General features: G+C 30.5%; 1 protein-coding gene across 3 annotated transcripts in view; it reads left to right on the top strand.

The window, feature by feature from the left end:
• The window catches only part of LOC106681895 (cadherin-99C), a 430,333-nt gene that overhangs the window by 253,460 nt on the left and 151,930 nt on the right, over positions 1-24,943 (top strand). For all 3 annotated transcript variants that reach the window (XM_014422456.2, XM_014422457.2, XM_014422455.2), the window contains one exon: positions 7,301-7,365. In XM_014422456.2, coding sequence (XP_014277942.1) covers positions 7,302-7,365 — 64 coding nt within the window. In that variant the 5' untranslated portion in view covers position 7,301. The remainder of the gene's footprint in view (positions 1-7,300; positions 7,366-24,943) is intronic.

Below are 24,943 nucleotides of genomic sequence, written 5' to 3'. Positions count from 1 at the left end.
TAATACGAGTCTATGGCTGCTGTTGGTATTAAGGAACATATACACGATTCACTAAAAGTTAATAAATAAGCGACAACTCACCTATATTTTAGTTCTCATGTGAGCAGTATCACTTATTATTTCACTGACACTATTTTTTCACTACTGTTTTTATTTGAGTTCACTGGAAAATAGTCTATTGTGGGACACGAAGTAGCATATGTTCATTTGCTAACTAGCGCATGCGCACCACTCCTAGAATAATCTAAAATTATTAGTAAACCTTAAATAACTTATGAAATAATTTGGATATTCATTAATCATTATTGAATATTTGTAATCATATTAAGACTTCTGTCCTATTTTATATAATAAATAAAATTTTTAAAAATGGCCATAAGCTATGCACCATCCTTGATAATTTCATAGGTTATTTTTATAAATATAAAATAAATACAAAACGGCTTTCCAGTTTTCCTGCTACTGACACAATTCATAAGTTTTATTTTAGATTTTTTTTTAAGATATTGATTTTTCAAATCTCTGGTAATAATGTTCCAAGAGCCTTACAGTTTTCGATCTATTAGAAAAACTATTTTTTAGGGTATTTAAAAATTACTTAGTTTTAGATTTTTTTTACTTAAATCTATCTTCACCATTCATTATCTCAGCTTCATAGGCTTTCTCTTTTTTAAGATAGAGTGATGGATAAGTCAGTGAGAAAATAGTAGTAGCGATGAGAGATTCGTGCTGGTAGTTTTATTTTAAAGTTATGGCCATATCTATTATTAGATATAAAAAAAGATACTACGGATTATAAAATCCTTCAAAGGAGAACCGGATACGATCTTGAATAGTAGGCTATTTACATGAGAATCGGTCCTGGTCCAGGTGCAATGTGCTCTGATATCCAGGCACAAGAACTCTTTAATGAAGATTATTCTACTCCCACGGCTATCCCGCAACATCATCAGGGATATAAATAATTTTTAGTCATAAAAAGGTTTTAATAAAGTTCTGGAGTACATTTCGCTAACGTTTTATTGATCTCATTATTCTTGTCCCCACTGCTGGATTATCTGTTTCTCCTTGACGTTTGATCGAAACTAATAAAATCATTTTATGGTCGTATGCTGCAATAATTATCTCTTTTACAATACCATTGTAAATCATTCCTTAATCATGTCTTTGATGTGTAAATCATACCATCGTTTGGATGGAGAGGTTTACCAATCAAACATGATATTGTTTATTAAATAATTGTATCAAAAATAAATTTAGATTTTATAATATTATGTTTACTCTAACCTATTATGTGAGTTGAAGAAACAACAGCTAATATCCATATTCTGAGTTCGTTTCAGAAATTAACTGAAGGGTTTCAGAAATAATAAAAAACTGCAGTCCTCTAACAATAATTAAAAATTGCAATTTCACTAAGATAAAATAATTATCTTACTAGGAAAAAGAGCAGTACTGAATATTTGGTAAAACTCTTGTTGTTATTTAATCGTTTACATGTATGAGATAATTTATTTTATTATGTTTATTGAGATTTACAACTGTACATTTAGTTAATTTGCTATAAGTTTATACTGAAGTGATACAAGCGTGTAGAAAACTACCCATTGGTAGCCATTTAATATTTTTACATGAGAAGGTCTCGAGGCCATCTTCTTTACAGGCACCTCAGAGGATTTCCAGGAATGGATGCGAAAGCAAAGTTAGAAACTAGTGGGTTTGGGTAGTTTGGGAATTTATAATGGAAGGAACGATATATAGTTCGGGTAATATTTGTTACATAAGGAACATTAAGGTCTTTATGTATGATTTTATTTGTGACATAGTAAGGAGCATTGAGGATTTTACGAAGGATTTTGGATTGTAAGGATTAGATACAGTAAGAATTCGAGATAAATTAATAATTGAAAAGACTGAAAGTTAAATGTTGCTTAGAAGAAGATAGGAGGTTTGACGAATGGTGATGGGTTGGGAGTTCTAAAACTAGGTAGAATGAATGATAAACGGATTTACCAAAAAAAAAAAATCTATAGAGGAAAAAGATATACAAATCGGTCGGTTGAAATGGTTTATTTAAGAGGTGAATGGAAGTCAAGAATATTGTATCGTTTTCGGTGCCTAAGATTTGAAATAAGAAGGCACCAAGAAAGTATTTTTATGGGGGATTAGTATGAAGCTGTGCGGTTCGTAAGCTGGTGGGGTGGAAGGAAATGTATATTTGTAGGTCATCTACGTACCAATGATATTGGGAGTGGTTAGTTATATTTAAGAGATCATTTATATTAGTGCTCTGGTGAGAGAGGGGTTCTCTAAAAAATAGCTCGCAAGAGAAGTTGTAATGAAGAGGTAAGTTTGTTGAAAATTTTAAGTTTAGGAACACATATGTAAGATGGATACCAAGAGGTTAAGACTATATTAAGACAATATTGGAGAGGGAAATATTTATTTGACGCTTTCCTTTGTTAGTATCAAAAATATTTTCATTATTAAGTATGGTCATATTCCAAATAAAGTATCGCTGGCTGTTATTACTTTCTCCTCTAGGGTCACAATGCAAACTGTACTTAAGTTATCTTTCTCCTGTACTAATCCCAATCCACGGTACTATTTTAGGGTTACGTCCATTTTTTATGTCGTACTAATATCAGGGCAAAGTAAAGTATGTAATTTAATTCTGTATGTAAAAATATTTCTATAGTTTTAAATTGAAAATTTTTTAAAAATAATTTATTATATATTATATCATGGATATATTTACCTTCACAAAACGTTGCGTCGCGACGTCTAGACGCCTAGTATTTATCTATTTCCTACGGATAATTAATTTAGAATAATTTATATTTAATAAAAATGGTAGTCGCTACAGTTATTGGAAGAAATGCCATTCACGGTAGCTGATTCATACTGCTATAGGATAGGCGCCACCCGGCATTTACCATAAATGCGCCACTGCATTTATGCACCCGCGACTACACAAACATTAGCTACCAAATGTCAAGGCTAGGCGTCTTACTATCTTATCTCTTTGCATGTCGGTAATCATAGAGGTCTTGTCATAGGTTTAAATTCCAATTGGAGTACGTCCAGCAAATTGTTTATGGATCATGTGATATATGGATAACTCGAAGAAAAAAAAAAGAAGAAAAGTTGCACCTTATCTTATGAAATAACAATTTATCAACTTTACATGAAACGTCCCTATATCAAATTATCATAACGGCTCAAATAGACCAATAATAATTCAAGCATTGATGGGAATGTTAGATCCATATATTATATATTCTGATTGTTGGTAATATAAATTTAATTTAATTTATGTTTAGGAGGAAGAAATTTAAATTTAGTTTTTATTTAAATAGTACCAGTGTGATACTTATCATAATTTTTTATACACGCGTTCATATCTTTGAACGAGAAATAATTTTCACGATATTAATTATAACAAAAAAATTAAATAAAATGTGTGAAAGAGAATTTGTTCGTGATAACTTTTGAGAAACCTCCCTTTTGTAACACGTTTTAAGTCCACATAAGTTATGTTGAGGCCCAGAATGAGCTGAGATTCACCTCCAGTTTAGTTTAAAATAATAATCTGTTGTGAAATACTTTCTCTTCAAAGAATTACTCATTTCAGTAAAAATAATTACATATGACTGAAATAAACTTCTCATTTATGAAAAAATGTAAAATAAAGTATAATTATAAAGTGTACATAAGAAATGAAATTCTCCTCATGAAAATTATGAAAAAAAAGTCTTTCATTAATATGAAAGTCGTGCATTAAACCAAGTAAATAACATTATGATAATTTAAGCATTAATTTTTCTTTCATATTAAGTATTTTTATAAGTCTATTATAATAAGTACAACATATATTAAGTATTACAATAAGTCCGTTTGTAAACCTATTTATTATTTTTTTTTTACAGTGTTAGTTTGAGTTAAGATAATAAAAATACCTAATATTGCTGGTAATGAAAATAATTAATAAATTTACTAGTAAGTTTTTTCATACTATTTAGTAAAATACTGTTTAATTTTTAAAAAAAATTAATGTTGGTGCAGCAAACGAAAATCTCATCTAAACAAAATTAAGAAAAAAATGTTTGAACGAAAAACAAAAATTTACTATTTTGAATATAGTGCACTGAACAGTATTAAAATACTTTATCCTAAATTTAGCATTAATTTTTATTACTTTAGCTCAATTTAAAAATACATGTCATTACTTTTATAAGGAGACAAATTAACATAAAATATAAAAAAAAAAAAATGATATTAATATTAATGATTACAAAACGAACTTTGGTGTTGTAAAAAACCCAAAATGTGTATAAAACGCCAAAATTCTGCAGTAATTAACTTTATTGTTTAATTTATTATATAAATCAACGGAAAGCTTACTAAAACTTATTGGAATCAAATTAATCTTGCTATATACTCTGTAACTTCTTTGATTAAAAATTAAAGTTCTCTGATTAAAAATTAAAAATTTTATCCATAATTAAAGAGCTATGATAAATTTCATTTTCTTAAATGATTTTATATTGATAATAAGAAGACTGATGTTATATTTTACAACTTATAAAGGATGTAGAAAGGATTCAAAAATATTTTCCAAGCAAAATTCCTTTTATAATTTTCCCCAAAATTTCATATAGCATACAAATACTCAATTCAAAATCAATGTGGGAGAGATTTTCAATTGTGCGATTATATGAAAATATACCATTAACCAAGTAATACTAACAAGTAATAAGGCTATGTAGAACAACTTTCAAAATGTAAAATGATTAAATATTTTCATACACATATACATATACATGTATATTGGTGTAATGTAACAGATTTAGTTCATTCTCTAAATTTTATGCAAAGAAAAAATTAAAATTCTGCTGAAAAAGTGTAGAACGTGTAATTTTGCAATCGGGGAAAAATTCAAAATGTGCAAATTTGTGTTATTTGAATAAGTTTTTCATGATTCGAATTTCTCCCCAGGTTTGGTGAAATTTAAAGTTAGGGAACAAAAGATACAATTAAACAAAACTACTGTACCTATTTATAATACATATCGTTTAAGCGCACGGTTATAAATCTCATATATATAAATATTTTTTAATGAGGATTGTTTTTATTTTATCCCCTTTAAATATATATTTTTTAACATATATTTTATAAATAAGAGGTGTATTTTAGTAATTTCTATATATTTTGTAATAAAATAATTTAGGATTTTACAAATAACAAATCTTTGCATTATTTAGCCATTTTAAATTCCACTAATTCAATCGGTTTTAACTAAGAAAAATTCTACCCTTTTTTTAAAGAATATTTTATTTGGTTTACTATGTTGCAATTTAAGATTACCCAACTTAGTTAGATTAAGAAAGATTTTTATTTATCACTTTCTATTCTCAAAAAAAAAAAAAAAAAAATATGACGTTTATAAAATACCAGGATACCAATTTTCCCCTTTAATGTTGATAATCAGATAATTGTCTGTATGGATTTTTATATTACTTTTGAGGCATTATTTAAGCACCCTAAGTATTGCTAAAGACTTGTGGGACACCCTGTACAATATAAATACATACTTACATACACATAACTTTTTCTTAATGAACTCTAAATATGGCGCTAAGGACAAACTTGCTGGACATGGGTCAATTCGACACCTGATTAGAGATTCTATTGACAAGATTATTGCCATGCTTCCGACTTAAAGAGACTATAATGGTTGTTGAACAACATCTAGAGTCTTCTACCACTCTCCCTCTGGAATTTATTCCATCCTTTAACGGCTGTAGAGAGCTTTATGACATGTCCTGCAGACAATAAAGGACGCCGATCCAGGATCAAGGGACATCATCCCGCCTTAAAAGAAATTTCGTCAATAATAAATGATCATTATTTCCTTTCTTGTTTTAAGCCTTACGAAAAAAAAAAAGACGTTGAGTTAGTATATTATAAGAACTATGAATAAAAAATATATTTTAAGTTAAACTGTGTAATGCAAGTGTATGTTAGATAAGAATAATAAAAATTAACAATTTTGTGAATAAAAAAATTAATATATCCTTCAGTCGCTTAGCTATCTATATCCAACTGTTTCCACTAATTTTATTCGCAGAAAAAATTATTGCTAAGAACATTTTTACAGTATCTAGATACCCAATCTCCCTTTCTAACCAGATTGTTGTTTAACGTTTCAATTTAAAAGGAATGTTAATTTTTTTCGATATTCTGCAGCCATAAATCAAACAACAGTTTTCCTTATGTGTAAAAAATGCTTTACGTAGTGTCAAAATTTATTATGTTACCATTTATATTTTTATTTATTTATTTATCACATTCCACAAAAACTGATAACATTCCTTTGGTTTGAATAGGAAATAAATCAAAATGTGACCTATATTTCTCAATTGTTTGTTTGAGATTTTCAATTTTTTCACTACACAAAATTAAAATAATTATTTTGCTATTTCCAGTATTGTATATAAAAAAATTATAATTTATACATAAAATAAATAAATCTGTTCCACCACCAAGAAGGGTCAGATGTGCAGTACTTTGTAAGGAAGTTCTGTCGCTTGACCAACGTTTGTGCAAGGGTATCATTTGATCACCTTCACTTTTTCGATATTGCTCTACTCGCTATTAGTAAATGTTTCAAAAGTAGTCATAGGCTACAGCTAAACTATACTACCTCAACTGGACTCACATAATACCTTATAATGCCACAAGGCAATCAAAGGGAGAAGACGCACTAAAGTATTATACATGTATGAACTAATGCTATTATTCTTAATGAGGTGTACGAAAAAAAATAGTAATTCGGGGTGGGTGCCCTAGAAAGGATCCCTCCCTGTTATGTTTAGTATTATGGCCTTGAGAGATTATGACGTGTTATGATTGGCAACAATAAATTCATTATTGTTTTAAAAGTGGGATAAGTAATACCACGGAAGATGGGAGTGGCAGAATTCAGGCCAATACCCAGTTTTAGTTACTTTTTTATACTTTCATAATAGATAGTTCTAGAAATATAGAAGTATAAATTCCACAAAATGCAATTTCTAGAGAAAACAAATATCAGTATTAAAAAAAAAAAAACTATGTAGAGACAGCTATTCTAACAGATTTTTCTACTTGGGTAGATTTTTTTCATGGATGTTTGTTCAAGTAAGTGAAGAATCCAAGTGAATACAAGCCCAATGAAAATAATATAAGTATTAATGAAACGTCGTATTGATACTTAATATTACGTAATTTATTTCATTAAATGTATTTTTTTTTCCAGGATGAAGTTCCAAATTAGCACGTTTGCACTGTTGGCCTTACTGCAGCAGGTTATTGGAAAGGACAGTAAGTACCAGCTTTAGTAAATAAATATTTATAAGTAGATACATTATTATTCGAATAATATAAACGAAGTCATTATTGACTCATTTTACAGCTACATTACCATTTACAATGATAGAACTCAGTTATTCCCCCCAAAAAATCACAGCTATGGAAAATAAAAATTAATGAAGAGTGTATCAGTGATTGTTTACTCTTGTTGCACCGGTTTTTTACTTCCAATGATTATAATTTGTCTTGAAATATAAAATAATTTGAAGCAGATAATGGTAATTTTACATGGATTCAAGACCTATTTAGAGCCAAGGCTCCATCAGAATTTTTTTCTTCAGAAGAAGAAGAATCTCTTATTGACTTGTCTTGCGATAATACTTCAAAGTTAAAATTTGGTAGTATGGAACTTTCTGATTTTCGGATGTTAGTAAAAGAAGAATATTCACTGCTTAGTGGTAAAGCTCTACGAAAATTAATTCCATTTGCAACATCATATTTGTGCGAAGCTGGGTTTTTGGAGACTGCGGTAATAAAAAGTAAATATAAGTGCACTCGAAAATGAATGTTGAGCAAGAAATGAGGATCGCCATATCCAATTTTATTCCTAAATTCGAGAAGTTGCCCATCCATCCCATTAATAATTTTAATAATTTTGATCATCAATGGACGTTTAATAAATTGTTTGTGAATTCGTGTTTAATTTATTTTTCAGCTAACCTAACCACACCGCTGGTTGTCCAGTCTTAATATGTATATTACCAAAACAGCTGAAATTAGATATTTTAAATTATCACAAGGAAAGTAGTAAGTATCTGTTTTTAATTTTTAGTTGTTAAATGTTAATTTTTTTTTTTAATTTTTAGTAGTCGCTTTTAAAAAGGAATTTTTTTCCAATTTTTCTAGAAAGTCGAAAATTTAGAAAAAATCTGATGTATTAAAGGTGCCGTGAAAAAAATATGATTATTTGGGAGTCGCAAACCAAATCTCTGATATAACTGAAATCTGTTCTCATAATTGCTTAAAGGCATTTATAAAGACCTCCTCTAAAGTATTTATTCATGTTTTCATCTAATTTTAATCATTTTATGTGTTTATAAATTTATTTTAATTTATAAAACTGATTAAACTTTTAGTTTTCAATAATAGCTTTTTTATACTTTCTCATAATAAATATATTTTCCTAACCAACATCAAAAATAACTTTCATAATATAAACTAGATTTATGGAACCCGTCAAATGGACGGACTAGCTGATTTCACGAAGAATCCATATATGTTTACTTCGTTTGTAAAATAATTCCTCCAATAATGAATAAAATAAGAGTGAAAGATAAGACTTTACTTGTATGCTTCCAATTTTATCTCAATCGCGCCTGAATAATGCAAACTGAAGCAGATTTTATGACATGAGTGTTATATTTTATTTTCGCCTTCAACGAAATCTCTTTTGGCTTATCACCTAAGAATCAAGAGACGATCTTAAGTATGATTGCTAATGTGACAGTGCAAGAACATTTTTCAAAAACAGAGTTCAAAAGTTTCAATTATTCTTGACAGTCTTCGCTTATCGTTGTACAATATGTAGGTTATATGAATTTGGGCGTTATTAAATTTTATTTTGACAATTCTTCTTTTCTAGAACTCATGAGTGAATTCAGGAGATATTTGATATTGAACAAAATTATCAACATCAATTAATATTGTTGATATTCGTTATAATCATCTCGAGAAAGCGTAATATATTTGTATACACAAATATGTACACTAAAACCTATAAAGGGTCAACGTTAGTGGCGTTACACTTTGTAAGGAAGTACTATTACTTGACTAACGGTTTTGCAAGGTGACATAGTCAGAATCATGCCCAACCCCCTGTTTTTCCCCAAATTTATGAAGTTGGTAGACCCCGGAGGAGTCCCTAACCCGCAGGGTTAACTCGCGGCAACAATAAGAGAATAAATAATTATCTTTCTTATACAAATATATATGTCAGAGAGAGACTAATTGCTATTTACACTAACTCGTATAATTCGCCATTGAGTAAGAGCTCCATAGAACGGAATCATAGCCCGTCACCCATAATTGTTAACTATGATTTATTTTATAAGTCGGATATTTGAAGGGCACAAATAGCGTTATAACTTTCACATAATTTATTACAAAATAATTTAATGATGTCACACTAAATTTCGAGGCAATTTTCGCTTGTTAAACTTTCGAGATAATTTACGATGGAATAACATTTATAGCGACTGGCACATTGGATTTCGCTGCCATAAATATACTTTAGATCCTGGGATCAGATTGCTAAATGAAATTACTGGAAGGATCATGTGCCTTTCCAATCTCCAGGTATCATCAAGCACTCACTAGTTCCTCTCCATCAAAGTTCGTAATTTTCCCTTTTTTGGGACGATGTTGGTGGACAATCTATCCTTCGGTGTTCACTTTCTTTCGGTATGATATTTTAAGAAGTTACATAATAAGCGAAAGGGCGAATTCGATTTGCTAGGATGACATGCGAATCTGTTATCCAAAATGCAGTTATTTTATCACCAGATCGCTAAGCACTATCTCTGTAAAAAGAGTTCTGAGGTTTTAAATGTTCATGAGCTTTATTTAATATAAATAACTATAATATAATATAACTATGGCCATCACATTTTACTAAGATTTTCAATAAAGACAACAGAATCGTTTATTTTAGAGTGTTTTTTGTCTAGAAAATGACTGGCACTGATTTCGAAAAACTGTCTAAATTTTACAATTTAAATCTTTTACAATTCCTTAAATTACACTATATGCTAAAATAGATAAAAGAAGATAGCTTACGCTGAAAAATGAAGAAGTCATAAAATGTCTAATAATTTTTGACACAGTTCCACAGCTTTGCCAATACTGGAACGTAGTTTTGGTTCAGGCACAGCTAGATAACAGAAAAATTCCTCTTTGCCAAAATCGTACTAATTTAGATCACTTTTACAACCAAGCTGAACATATTTTATAAATGAATGGTCATCATTTATCGGTGTTGACATATCTTAGAAATTATTATTATTTTTTTACTGTCATTCAATGTTTACCCAATACATCTATTAAAATAATAGTTTTTTTTTTTACTTTTACTTAGCGATATATTGAATATATATGAAGGGAAAGTGTTGCGATTGTGCAACATTTCAAATTTTGAGTTTTCACGGTTATACACGTTTAGAGAGCCTATGAGTCATGGTCTGTATGTGTGTGAACAGCCTAACTCAAAATCGAAATGTAAGAAGCTGAAATTACATGTTATGGGGATTTTATATACCTGGCGATGATACAGCAATTTTTTTTTATAAAATCGACCAAAGAGCCATTTTATACAATCAATTTTGAGCTTTTTAAGCATTTCTTCAAAACGGCTCTAGCGATTTTTATTAAACTTAGTAAATTGGTAAACAATTGATTGGTTTTTAATATAAAATAAGTCAGGTCCTCATTGAAGTAGTGTAACGGGGATAAAATGATATCTTCAAAAATATCTTCCTCTAAAGTACCTTTAATTTTGTTTTTCCTACTGACTGCCCAACAGTTTCATTTAATGAGGAGAAGATGGTTGGGGGTGCGGTCAATGAAACACAAATAAGTATGACTAACTTATTTTAATGTGCCGACGTTTCGGCTAGAGTTTCTAGCCTTCTTCAGGGCTAAAAACAAAACAAGATAACAACCACATTTTGTTTCATTTAATGATGTTACTCTTACCCCTGTCCAACAGATCCGCTACCTTGGACTACATTTGGACAAACGATTAACCTGGAATCCTCACACCAGACTAAAAAAACAGTAAACTGCACGTCGATTTCGACTATTACAGAACTTACTAGACAAACGGTCTAAACTTCCAACACATTACAAAAGACTGATCTACATGACTGTAACTAGGCCAATCTGGACATATGGAATTGAGCTTTGGGGCTCCACTAAACCTTGGAATTCCTCTCGTATTCAATCCTTAGAATCCAAAATCCTTCGTAAAATCCTCAATGCCCCTTACTTTATCACAAATAAAATCATACATAAAGACCTTAATGTTCCCTATGTAACCTATCTAACCCGAACCAGATATCACTCCTTCCATTATAAACTCTCAAACCACTCAAACCTGCTAATTTCTAATATTGCATCCTCTTCCATTCCTGACAATCCTCCGAGGCGCCTGAAAAGAAGATGGCCACGAGACCAGCTAATGTAAAATGTCATTAGAGTATTACCAATGGGTAGTTTCTCTACACGCCTGTGACACTCCAATTTAACTTAGATTAGATTTACTAAATGTATTATGATGTACAGTTGTAAATAGCAATAAATAAATATTAAAAAAAATATTTTGCTTTTAAAATAAATAAACAGTTCCTATTATTAGTAATAATAAACAATACAATATATTAAAGCTTTTGATAAATAATTAAATAAGAAAATATTCGGAAAAAGATTCCTTTTATTTTTTTATTAAGCTGATGTATTTTTGTCAGAAACAAATTTGATATTCGTTATATTATCTTCACCTCGAGAAATCATAATATACAAATTTTTATAGTAAGTGAAGTTGTATGATGCTCGAATCACAACAGTTTTATTTATTTATTTTTTAGTGCTACCAGATTAACAGGGTATGTTCGGTTTCGATCTGGACGGATATCCTAAATTTATTTTAATTTTCTCTGTGTGTTTAGGTGTTATCCTATTTATCTATTTGACCATGTTGTTTGATTTTAGGAATTTCATGAGTATTTAAATTGTAATATTTAGAAAGTGTTTTTTAGACAGTTTCTTGACAAAAATCCAAAATCTTTCTAAAATAAACAATTCTAATCCCTTTAATTTTAAATTTTAGTAAAATGTTATGACAATAGTTATATAAGTCAATTAAAACTAATAAACATTTAAAATCTGAGAACTATTTTTATTCGAATTGTTCTTAGGTAATAATATAACTGCAGTTGGGATAAAATATTTGAATATCATCCTAGCAATTCGAATTCGCCTTTTCGCTCATGATATAACTTCTTAAAATATCATAGCGGGAGAAAAGTAATACCAAAATATTGATTGTCATATATGCCCACAAACTGGAATTGATATAAGAATATTAAAAGTACTTCCATAATAGCATGTTAATGAAGTGTAGCCCCATATTGGACTGCTAAGCGTGATGTCCGTTCCCAATCAGCATGCTGATCGGTACTCCTCAAGGTTGTAGCACCTCCCTGATATAGCACCATGGCATTTCCTAGCCCTGCTCATCAAGAACACAGATTAGTCACAGAGAGAGGCGCCATCCTGTGACGACTCTCACCGCCGCTAATCATCGTTTGGAAGACAGTGACAGCCGCCTTAGTCCTAACGTAGTGAGTGCAATATGGTGCAATAAACCTTCAAGTGCGCCCTCAGGCGTTGCGCTAGTACTGTCCTATGATTGAGCGCCACTCCTGAGGACACTAGGCGCAGAGCTGATTCACTGGCGATTTGTCTGCTGTCCTCTGAAGTTGCCACACTGAAGGCTTCTGGCGCCTGGGCGGGGAATTAGCTAAGGCTTGTGCCAATTCCGTCGTCATCAGTCAGCGAATAACTGTTGCCTAAGATGGGGAAGGTTCTTTAATTACTGTTACTAAACGCTTTGCTGTAAAAGGTGTGTATGGAAGTTGTTCTCTACAAATCTCTGACGATTTCTGAATAGAGAAGCAGAATAGACGCCAAGTGAATCGCGATTCTATCTTTTGAATTACTTCATTCGATTCTTTCATAGCATTCGACTCTTTGATTCAGTTCCTGATTCAAAGACCCCTCTCAAAGTTAGACCATGGTACGAGATTTTAGATAAATAAAATAAGGAAAGATTACTTCATTTTGTCTTTCGAAGCCTGATTACAAAGTTTCCAAAATTAAAATAAATTAAAAAATTTTCAGAAATTTTATGAATTTTTTAAAAAAGGGTTAGGATTTTAAAAGAGAGACTAATTTCGTTGATAATTGATAATTTAATTCGTTAATGTCATAAATTAATTGTTTATCCAAACTATTGTTTTGGCTACAACGTGCTTAATTTGTATATACAGCATTTAATTTTTTTCCCACTTCTAAAGATGTATTATTGTGGTAATGAACTTGTCAATGCAAAGGGGACATAAAATCAGCGAGATAAACTATAATGATTGACATGCTTCAAAAATATATATCTTAAGTATTAGACTAGAATTTGCTTTGTCCGCCTTTAAAGGTCAGGCCGTTCGTTAGTCCGAACCCGGCGGACAGATTCGGTCGAAACGTGACGCAAGACCAGGCAGTATATGTTCATTAGTCCGGTCAACTCCTAGCTCAGTTCGGAGCCAAACCAACTAGATCCAGTCTGAAGATATCCGGATCGGCAGTGATCTATGAGACTTAGTGTCGAGTCCTTGTCAAACAAAGCACCATTAATTTATTCTATTTATGTTAGTTGTTGGAAAGTTCCTTTATAAATGTAGCTGATAATTACAATAAAATATAAAAAATATCAGGTAGGTATCAAGATAGTATACATGTCATAGAGTCAATATTTTAAATCTCTATCTTGATTTTTTTTTAATAATTAATACCCCCCCCCCAAAATTTAAGGTTTAACTTATCAAGATAGTTGGAGTCCAAAAATGGAATTTAAAATCAATTCACTTATTCCTGTCAAACAGATCGGTTACTTAGGACTACATATCGACAAACGACTGACATGGAATCCTCATACAAGACTAAAAAGAAACTGCTCGTAGATTCCGACTATTGCAACATTTACTAGACAAACGGTCTAAATTGCCAATCCATTACAAAAGACTGATCTACATGATTATTATAAGGCCTATCTGGACATACGGAGTTGAGCTTTGGGGCTCCACTAAACCATTAAATTCCTCCAGAATCCAATCCTTACAGTGCAAAATCCTTCCTAAAATCCTTAATGCTCCTTACTTTGTCACAAATCAAGTCATCCATCAGGACCTCAATATTCCATATGTTGCCGATTTGGCCAGAACCAGATACCGTTCCTTCCATAATAAACTTCTCAACCACCCAAATCCACTTGTTTCTAACCTGGCTTCTCCTTCATTACCTAATAATCCTCCTAGGCGTCTGAAAAGAAGATGGCCTCGAGATCTTCTTCTCTAGAAATGTTATTGGAGTTCTATCAGTGGGTAGATTCGCCACATGTTTTTATCATGTTACTATGGCACCTACAGCAAATTTACTTGTTGTATATATGTGTATACATTTTTTTTATTATTAGCTGTTTATAGTATGTTTAGTATGCCGTCTAAATAAACTTCTGATAAGATTGTACATAGGAAATAAAGTTATGAATACAATATTTTAACAGTTATACATTATGTATATAAATATATTTATCTCAATTCATCAAATATGTTATCCTTCTTAAGTGTCAGTCATGAATGAAGGGCGTACGGACACTATCAATCAATAAAACTATAGACTCGCCATTAATCTTATGTTTCGTTTCGTTCTCTGTGAGATTCCAATGACATTTCGCACTGTCTCTACCTACAGCGCAACATTTTCTCCTCGATTAAGGGCAAGAATTGCTTAACTTCTTGAAAGCCAAAAAATATTAATTTGCTTCAATGTACGTACGTATTTGTTAAAGACTATTTCTACCTGTCTACATTCCCAATATGAAAATGTGCTTAATGTCTTTTTTTAATCTATTTTTTGTGATTTACAACTGGTATCCTTAACACCCAGCTATACATATACCATACCTCCTATATGTACGTACAAATACCCACTAACATCATTGGAGGAGGGTATGAAAAGAAAAAAAATTTAAAACTGTACAAATAATAAATACAATAAGTAAATATTGTATGTTTCATATACACTAGAAAATCTTGAGAAGGAACCACCCATTTGGTGGTAATGTATTTTAATTAATTTTTTTTTTATTTCTGTCAGTATTTTAATTTAATTTTTTTGCTTGCCAAATTTGTTGGAAATGTGATAAAAATATATTATATTTGTTCCTATAAAGAGCATAATTGTTAAAAATTAACTTATATTTAATAATAACTAATAATAACACATAAATTATATGTGAAAATACAAAAAAAAACATTAAAAAATAAATAAATAAAGCTTTAACCTACCATACTATTGTATTTTTATGGCGTTTTTTCCGTGATAGAGAATGTCGTTGGTCAACGATGAACTTTATTGGAAAGTCATAAAGGTAGCAATTAGACATTTTTACTACCTATAGTTAAGGAAAGTATTACGATTGTGAAACAATTTTTTTTTTTTAGTGTTAAAAATATAATTGCTCGAGAAAAAACAGAAAAAACATTTTGTACGAAAAAAATTGAAAACACTAGTTGATCTGTTGAAAGATAATGAAATTTCTTCTATAACCCATTAAGAGTTATGAGTGCACTTATAACTCTTCATGGGTTGTTCTGGTACACATTTAAATTTTTAATATTACTATAATTTTCAATGTGCTTATATGAAATTTAAAACAGAACAAAAAAGTTTGTTCCTTAAAATCTGTTCCAAACCATAAAAGATGATTAACGACTTCGGCGAAGGGAGTTCGTTATAGAGGGAAATGATATAGAGACTAATTGATCTGAAATACGATCTATTGGGTATCTGAATCCTGATTGGACGGTCGAAGGTTTGTTTCATTGCCTATTGGTGGGCTGGAACATCTGATTGCTAGGCATTGCCAATGCTAGTTAGGTCCTTTTTGCAGAACCTTTTTGTATTTATGCTGATATGATCGATTACGAGAAGACTATTATTCTTATAATTGACCATTTTATTTATGTATTTTAGGTTTCCGGCCTCTGAATATGAGATTTTCAGAATAGGTGTCCTTTAAAATTATGTGCGTTTCTTATATACAAAATATTGATTTTTTGAGAAGGAAAAAGTATAATCACAGATTAAATGGTGTTTTTATTTTGGTCCCTAAAGTAGTCATAAGCTCCTAAATTTTTAATTGCACATTGCTCTAAAATTCTTTTTTTTGTATTATTAATAAAACATAAGGGGCTTGGCTAAGTGGTAAGGCACTCGGCTACTAACTCCAACGACCCAGGTTCGAGTCCGGCTGTGGCAGGTAATTATTGAATTCTGTTACTGTTGTCGTGAGTCAACCCTGTGGGTTCAGGGGCCCTCTGGAGTCTACCTGGTCTCATAAAGTGAGTATCTTTAATTGGGAAAGAATCTGGCGGTCCAGCATTATTCTGAATAATTCATTTCCTTGCACAACCGTTGGCCTAGTAACGGTACTTCTTTACAAGCCTTTGCACCCTTGACCATTCATCGGTTGTAGCAGTACAGATTTATTAATTATTAATAATAAGTGTATTAATAATTATTCATTTTAAGCAGCCGAAGGTAAATGGGCAGTCCTCTAAAAACCTTCATTTAATATTTGATTTTTGAAGGAATTTTAGACATTTGGTGTTTTATTTTCATCACCCCATTGACGAAGAAATAAAATTTTGCCAAATTATTTTTTTTGTTTGATTATAAATCGATATAAAGTGTTTAAATCTAAAATGAGTCATTTAAGCGGTTGTTACCCTCAAGTTAATAAACTTCACTTATTCCCATGGCAAACCTTACAGAATTTGTTAGTAGAACAAAATGTTTAAACATGTCTTGTTACACAAGATTTTTCCATGAAATTGTGAGTTACAATAAAAAACAAATAAGATCAATAAATAAAGAATCTTAAATATATTTTTGTAATTCGATATGTTTGTGATTGACCATCGATATTTTCTGTCTGGGAAAAAAGACACATGTATGACGGTAGGTTGGTTTTTTTTTGTTTTGTGAATGTGTTGATCCGCAGATTTTTGGCAATTATTGGCCAAAGCATTTTTTAAAAAAAGTAATAACTACTTCTGCTTCTACCTGAATTATATCACTTCTCTTTCTAAAATACCGCTGAAGAAATTTTTCATGTTCACATTCGACGGAGTTATACATTCATATCAACATTGAACACAGGGCCAACCATGGTCATACTAAAAAAACAAAAACCGTCTCAAAAACAGAGCGATTAAAATCAATTAAAAAATTGAGTGATAATTTTTAATAAAATCCAAATATCAAGGCCTTTTGTGCTGAAATAATTACTTAAAAAATATATGGAATGTGTTCCATGCAAACATTAAAATTTTAGAATGAATTTTAGAAGTTTTGTACTCTTGTAGGAATGAAAAAAAAGAAACAAAGAAGTTCTTAGAATCTTTTCACTCGCATCTTACGTTTTAGACATAAAGGAAAAAAAAATGTGTTTCAATTCGTGCTCGTCTGTCGTTATATGGGAAATTAGGTGTTCGGTGATGATCGATGGAACCGTTTCTCTGATTTTGATGAAATTTTTCTAGCAGTATTCTCAAATAATTGGTGATGAACATCGTTTTTAGAATGATTCATTAATTAATAATGACATGTAAAAGATTGTATAATAATTCAGGATATTATCTTCACTATCTGTATGCAATACAAAATATGTTCATATAACTTATCTATGATGGTTACGATTGAAATACGATGTTGCGTAGGCATTTTAAATCTGTATGTTTAAAAAATGTTTTGCATGTGTTAATTAATGGAATTAATCATACTAATTTTATCAATTCAATAGAAGTCTAAAAATAATATATATGAAAGGAGAGAGGAAGGGGAAAAAGGGAGGGGAGCGGTCAGTAATAAAAATTATGTTATTCTAATTGTGCCGACGTTTCGGTCTCAATTTTAGGCCTTAATCAAAACGAGATAATAACCTTAATACTATCTTAAGTTTTCTGCCCATTTATATCAGAAGGCGAGAACAGTAAGACGAAAGTCATATCGTCTCAACCACCTCCTCACTTCTCCGGCTCTCTCATTGAGATTGAAGCTGCAGATATACAAAAGTATTCTGAGACCAGCACTACTATATGGGGCACCATTGTTTACCCACATATCAGATGGAACCTAGCGCCTTCTTCAAACTTTTCAGGATTCGATGTTGAGGAAAATCGTACGCACGACATCGTGGAGGAGGAAGAGGCCACCGGAGCTGCATCAATTGTTGGAGTTGCCTACTGTGCCGGAGTTCATCAAGCGACGACACATCAAATTTTTCGATTCACTTCAGTACTGTACGAATCCGTTATTCAACACGTTAACACCTGCCCTATACACTTTTATAAATTCTGACAACAAAAAATAATACACTCCAAAAGACTCCTTAGAATGTAGAAAAAGGAGAAAGTTCATTGTTTATAAATATGCCTTTAAAATTTTGAACGGGGGTTTTGAAAAAAACCTTAATACTAGCATGAAAAATAATAAAAGCAGTACAACAAATAATTAAGAAGAAAACATATAATAATACAAGAAGGCTATGTTCAACATTCGAATAGTAAGAATATATTCAAGACGATAAAAACTGCAAAATATTAAAAAAATTAAAAACATAATAAGAGAAACCGTAAAAAAATTTAAAAATTAAAGAACGCTCTGTATAAATAATAAACAAACTGAAGTTAAAATATTGAATAATATGAGAAAGTTAAACGAGATGCATGAAAATATGTATTTAAAATTAACAAAAATAGGACATGATATAGGATGGGGAGTAGCTCATTGAGTAAGGCACTGTGCTAGTGAGTCCGATCCGTGTTGAATAGCTATAGTAGGTACTTATTCATTGCGTTTCTGTAGCCGTGAGGCAGCTCTGTTAGTTTGGTAGTCCACTCAATCTCATAAAGTTAAGGGTACTCTTAATGAGGAAAAAATCTGGTGGTTGAGCGTGATAACATACAATTCACCTCCTTTTTAAAACCCTTCTTCAACAAACAGTACCTCTTTAAAAAGTACTAAATCTCCATGGGCTGTGGTGGTAAAAATTTTTTTTTTTCATTTTTTCAAGAATTATATTACGGAGAAACACTATACTGAAAAGGTTGCGCTGCCCTATTGTATTGGGTCGCCTCACACACTGCGTACTAATAACTTGAAGCAATTAGTGACAACCTTACGGTTTTTGAAATAAATATTGTATGAATGGAAAAGAGAAAAAATAAGAAATAAAGAGAGATAAGGCGGTATGATAATGAGAAGATGTATGAAAATTAAAATAATCAGAAAATCATTTGACTACATGTGGAATCTTCTCTCTTATTTAATCAACCACTTTCTACTCATATTGAATCAACAGCCAATAATAAACACGTCATTTTAAGGATAAATTTATTGAATTGCAAGAACGGCAGAGGCGTCAGTGGGAGTAAAACATTGAGGCCTGATATTGTGAGTACGGAGTTATCGAAGGCATAGAGAGGTACCTATCTAGTACCATCGGGATCACTGAACCATGTTCGATTTAATTTTATTAACTAATTCGAAATTCCTATTCTATTCATTTATAATCCTTAAGAGGCACATGAATATCCCGACACCCCCATATTGCCTAACTAATGGATTCCATGAGGGGCTGTGACCAGAACTCAATATGTATACCTGAGGCCTGTACTCAATATGTATACCTCCCACGCTCGTTGACCAGCTCTATCGCCCTTACCATCTCGAGTGGAGGATTCTATTAGCATCTTTACGATCTTATTAAAAGGCCGAAGGATGTTACATTCACTGACCGAACCTTTAATTAGCGACTGACATACAGGGGTACATTAGTTTGTGACTTATGGATCTATGAATGTAAGTTTTATGCTTATGAATACTTTGAAATAATAAATCGAATGAGGGAACTTTCCTCTAGAAAATAACCATATTAACTCCATTTATATGTAAATATATAAATTTAAATCGAATCTGAGCCTTGAAGTTAACGGTGAGCTCTTTGTTAGGTAATATTTCCCCTAAACGATTATCGTACTTTCAGGGTTCGGAGAACTGAACGCTTCATTGGACTTTCCATGATTTACATTCTTGTATTAATAAAAATGGATGTGGTTTGGAGATTGCGTCCTTCTTGAGATCTTGTGACGTTGAGAACAGAGTTACGCAAGAATTACACGTCCTCTTGAAGTAGAATTTTGAAATAATTTTACGTTAACTCTCCGTAGTTTTATTCTAATCCAAATTAATATCAATACATCGTAATTTCAATTATATCGGTTGCTGAGACCAAAACCTAACCGTATTCATTTTACCCGACTACGACGGGGCGAAAAGAAGAGTCTCATAACCTGCCCATGTTGGTATGTAACCCATTTTTTTACAAACGTCTTGACAGATTTTGAAGTTTGATGGTTCAAATTATTAAGTGATATATGGTGATTGTTTTGAGACAATTTGAGCAAAAAATATTGATACTTCATTGTATTAATTGCGTTAAATATATCTGTATGTAGTTTTGTAGCCAGTTTTTGAACGAACTATACAATCCATTTTAAGTGAGATGTCTCAAGTAGCCCTCTAATATCCCTTGTATTGAAACAATTTAAGCTGGAAATAAAGAAAGAATATTTTATTGTGTTTCATAACTTTAAATAATCGACAATTAAAATGATATTATGACTATAATATCTATTGGGATATTCATGATGTGCTAAATGTAAAATGTCTTACCATGTTGAATGTTATAAGTATTGGATTGTATAGGATTAGAGCTTCTAGCGGATTTTTTGTGCAACTTGTTTTATAACCTTTCCTTCCAAAACTTCATCTTATTGTTTACTTTTATGTTTTGATTAAAGTAATTTATTACAACATTCCTAAAGTAAGTGAAAAGTGACGTTGTGTAAGTTGTGTGAAAGTTTGGCTAATGAGTGCCTTGTTGATCTTCTGACTTGTGAGGAAAAGAATCAAGATGAGCTAATTAACAACTGTCATTACATTATTATTATTATTGTCATCCACTGACTTATTAGTTATAAAAGCATCTAAAACAATACAGCACAATCAAAAAACTAACTACGAGCAAGTAACCTTACACAACTACAAACTAAACGGTGACGAGCTCAGCTGGTCTGTTGCGTGACATCATTCTCCAGTTAACAGACCCTGTAACATACACTTAACCATGTTATATGTTATTCGTTTTAACATAGTAATAAAATGAAACATTTCTTTATTTAACATAAGTTTTTCCATTGAACGCGCTTTAACATGTTAGACAAATGGTCATGAATAACCCGACTAAATGATCGATCGCTGCCGATGGTAAGTTTGAAAAACAAATTCATTGTACAATGAAAACGTTATGCTATTGGTTAGGGCACTTTTTCTCACCGACTCAGTTTGCAATCAGCAACATACTGTATATGCACATTCGAGCTATTTTTATTCAGTGCCTGAAGAACCAAAACAAAAAAAAAAAAGAAAATAAATAAATAAATTAAACTAAACACCTCTATTAAAAAATTAATCGAAATGACGCGGCTACGAAATAAATCTATTCGTTCCAGGTAATAGAATGTGACACTAAACTCCATTAACATATTGTTGAGTTGTTAGTGAAGGTGTCCATAAATAATGTAACTTGGTGTAGTAGTAAGATGCCTTTCACTGTACGTTTGCGACCTTTACAACTGCATTCTGTCCCATGCATCTATCCTTGTAAATATATAGAAACTCTACTAATATTTTTTCATAAGAGCCTTCAATTTCTATCTACAAGTAAAAAAAAAAATTTTTAATATCTTTATTGAAATTTACAACTGTATATTATATAATAAATTCCGTAAATTTGATGTTAGTTAAAATGGAGTGTTAAAAGCGTGTAGAGAAACTACCCATTGGTAGCACTCGAATGACATTTTACATTAGCAGGTCTTGTGGTCATCTTCTTTTCAGGCGCCTCGGAGAATTGTCAGAAATGGAAGAGGATGCAAGGTTAGAAACTAGGGGGTTTGAGTGGTTAGGGAACAAGTAAAACTTATTTTCCTTTCGGACTTATCACAATTTAAATATGCCTTAATTTTTCATTAACAACAAGATTTTGTATTATTATTATATTAGTTATAAAAATTATTTTTTATTTTTTTGTTTTCAGTCTATGTTCAGAACTTAGACGACAAATATCACAAAATCGTTCACGATTGTCAATGCGGATATAAGAAGGGAAGATTGCACTTTAAGGATCTTTTCCATTTTATGCATTTTTGAACGTTCATTTTATTGATTTTTAAGTACTGACGGTCTTATTTAGAAACCTATGAGTGTCGATATTTTGGAGTAAGATGTGATGAAAAACACAGGGATCGCAAAAATTTAATCCATAATTAGTTAGGATGCAAAATAGAATAAATTTAAAAATATATATACATTAAAAATTAAAGTCTGAGACCATGGGTTTAATTTTAAATTGTATCTGAATAATTTGAGATGTAATGGCTCTATTTTTATAGATTATCTTTATGTATCAAGTAAATTTTCAAATAATGCTATGTCCTTAAATAAATATTAGGGATAGACAGACATTTGTATATTTTTGAAACCAATAACCAGTGACTATGCATAGACTGGAGACTGTATTTAACAAACGAAAATGAAGCCGATACCAAAAATGGAAAAAGCGCATTATGTTTATCAGCCGGCTTTAAGAATTATTTCTAGCCTCGGGGCAATCTAAAATATTTGTTATTTGGCTAAATGGCTGAATGGAGTGGACCATGAGAACAGCTGGCGATTTCGGTGCCCAGCCAAGTTGCGAAAGGGTCTCGGTATTATCTTAACTATATCCTCGGGGTACAGCGCTTTACCCATACCTCCTTGGCTTAGGATAGTGATTTAGCTGAGCAGTCTGGCATTTAGTAGGGCCCTCTTAGTATAAATTGTAATCTGCAAGACTATTTCCAAGTAACTTTAGTTTTATTATTAAACTAAAATAAGTATTTTTTTATTTCGTTTATCTGTAAATATTTTCTAATTTTAAAAAAACAAACAGCGAACAATAATGTGTGTATGATTTTGAAGGCCAGTGGATCCCCCTTAATTTTTTCTAATATTTTGAATATGTTATACATAATAATGCAGTGTTTGTAATTAATTATACTGTAAATACTATAATTTGATATTATATTTCTTTTTCAAAATACACTTTGGAATAAGAAGGAGGTGGTCAGAAACACAGTCCAGAAAAATAAAATTAGTTTTTAAATATTCATTAATTTACGAATCAAAAAAGGCAAAAACATAGACTAAAATTCCAAATAGTCTTATGCACTTTTACCATTTAGCATACTATACATATACAATATTGTTGGTCGAACAAATAGATAAAATTAATAATATCAAAGTTAATATTAAGAAAACAAATAACACCGTAGAATTGGACAACGAATTTGGTACAAATTTTATCTTGTGTAATAATGTTGGTAAAATTTTTAAATACTCCCTTAATTCAAATAGCATAACATTATAAACTAATATGAAAAATTGCATAAAATGGAGTTAATAGAGAGAATCTTACACATGTAAATATTCCAAATAATATTATTAATTAAATATTAAAAATATAATTTTAAGGCTTGGTGATAATGTTAATGGGTGATGATCACCGATTTAGAAATCATTTGCATTGATATGAATACATATTACAACCATAAAATAGTTTAAGAAATATTAGAATAAAATTAGATAACTTTATTAAAAAAACTAAAAAAAATAAAAATACAATCCACAAACGTTTTAATAAATAGAAAAATGGATTTTATCATCATTAATAATATTTAAAAAGACTAATTCCCAAATTCGTATTGTGATATCAGATAAGACAAAGGATGTAGCTATATATATATATATATAGTTATATGTAGAAAAATACCCATAGACAACTTAAAACAAACCCACTTCCGGAAATAAATAATTACGTAGAAATTTCCACAAAAATAAAATAATTGATGAAAAGGTTATAAAATTTAAAAATTTATTAAATAAGCATTGCATCCATCTTGAGATGTTCTGGTTATTCAAACTCTATTAAGAAGATAAGGCACTGAGACAAATTGTAAACTGTATCAATGGAGTGTTATATAACATATCAAAATTTTATTAAACAAATTTTCATAAATGCATACAGGTATGTGAACAATATAAATCAAATATATGAAGGTAGGAAAAAAAAAGAACAATTTTATGTAAAGTACATATGTAGATACATAAGCATACATTTCTTTTATAATAATCAATCGAAATTAAATTAACAGGGTTTTTATTTTACTCTGTACACACCGCTAGTATTGAAAAATTGAAGAAGTGTTACTTTTTTACAAATCGCATTTGAACTTCTTGAAAAACAAATTTCATAAGAATTGTTGAAAAAAAAAAAAAAAAAAGAAAAGTTTAAATGGAACAAACGAAAGAAGTCAGGAAATCCTTTTTCTATTCTTTTTCGTTTGTTATATTTTTTCTAAAAATATTTGAAAAGGATCTGACATTATTCAAATTTTCAATAGAAAATTTTATCAATTTTTCAAATATTATGTTTTGTAAATGGTAATTTCAATAATCATTTCGCTATTCTAAGTAAATTGTATTTTCACGTATTTTTTAATACACTAAATTTTTTTTTTTTTTTTTTTTTTTT

The sequence above is a fragment of the Halyomorpha halys genome, unplaced genomic scaffold (genome assembly GCF_000696795.3).
Source record: "Halyomorpha halys isolate HHAL.00 unplaced genomic scaffold, Hhal_1.1 Scaffold373.1, whole genome shotgun sequence".
Lineage (NCBI taxonomy): Eukaryota > Metazoa > Arthropoda > Insecta > Hemiptera > Pentatomidae > Halyomorpha > Halyomorpha halys.
This window is presented reverse-complemented; position numbering and strand designations above follow the sequence as displayed.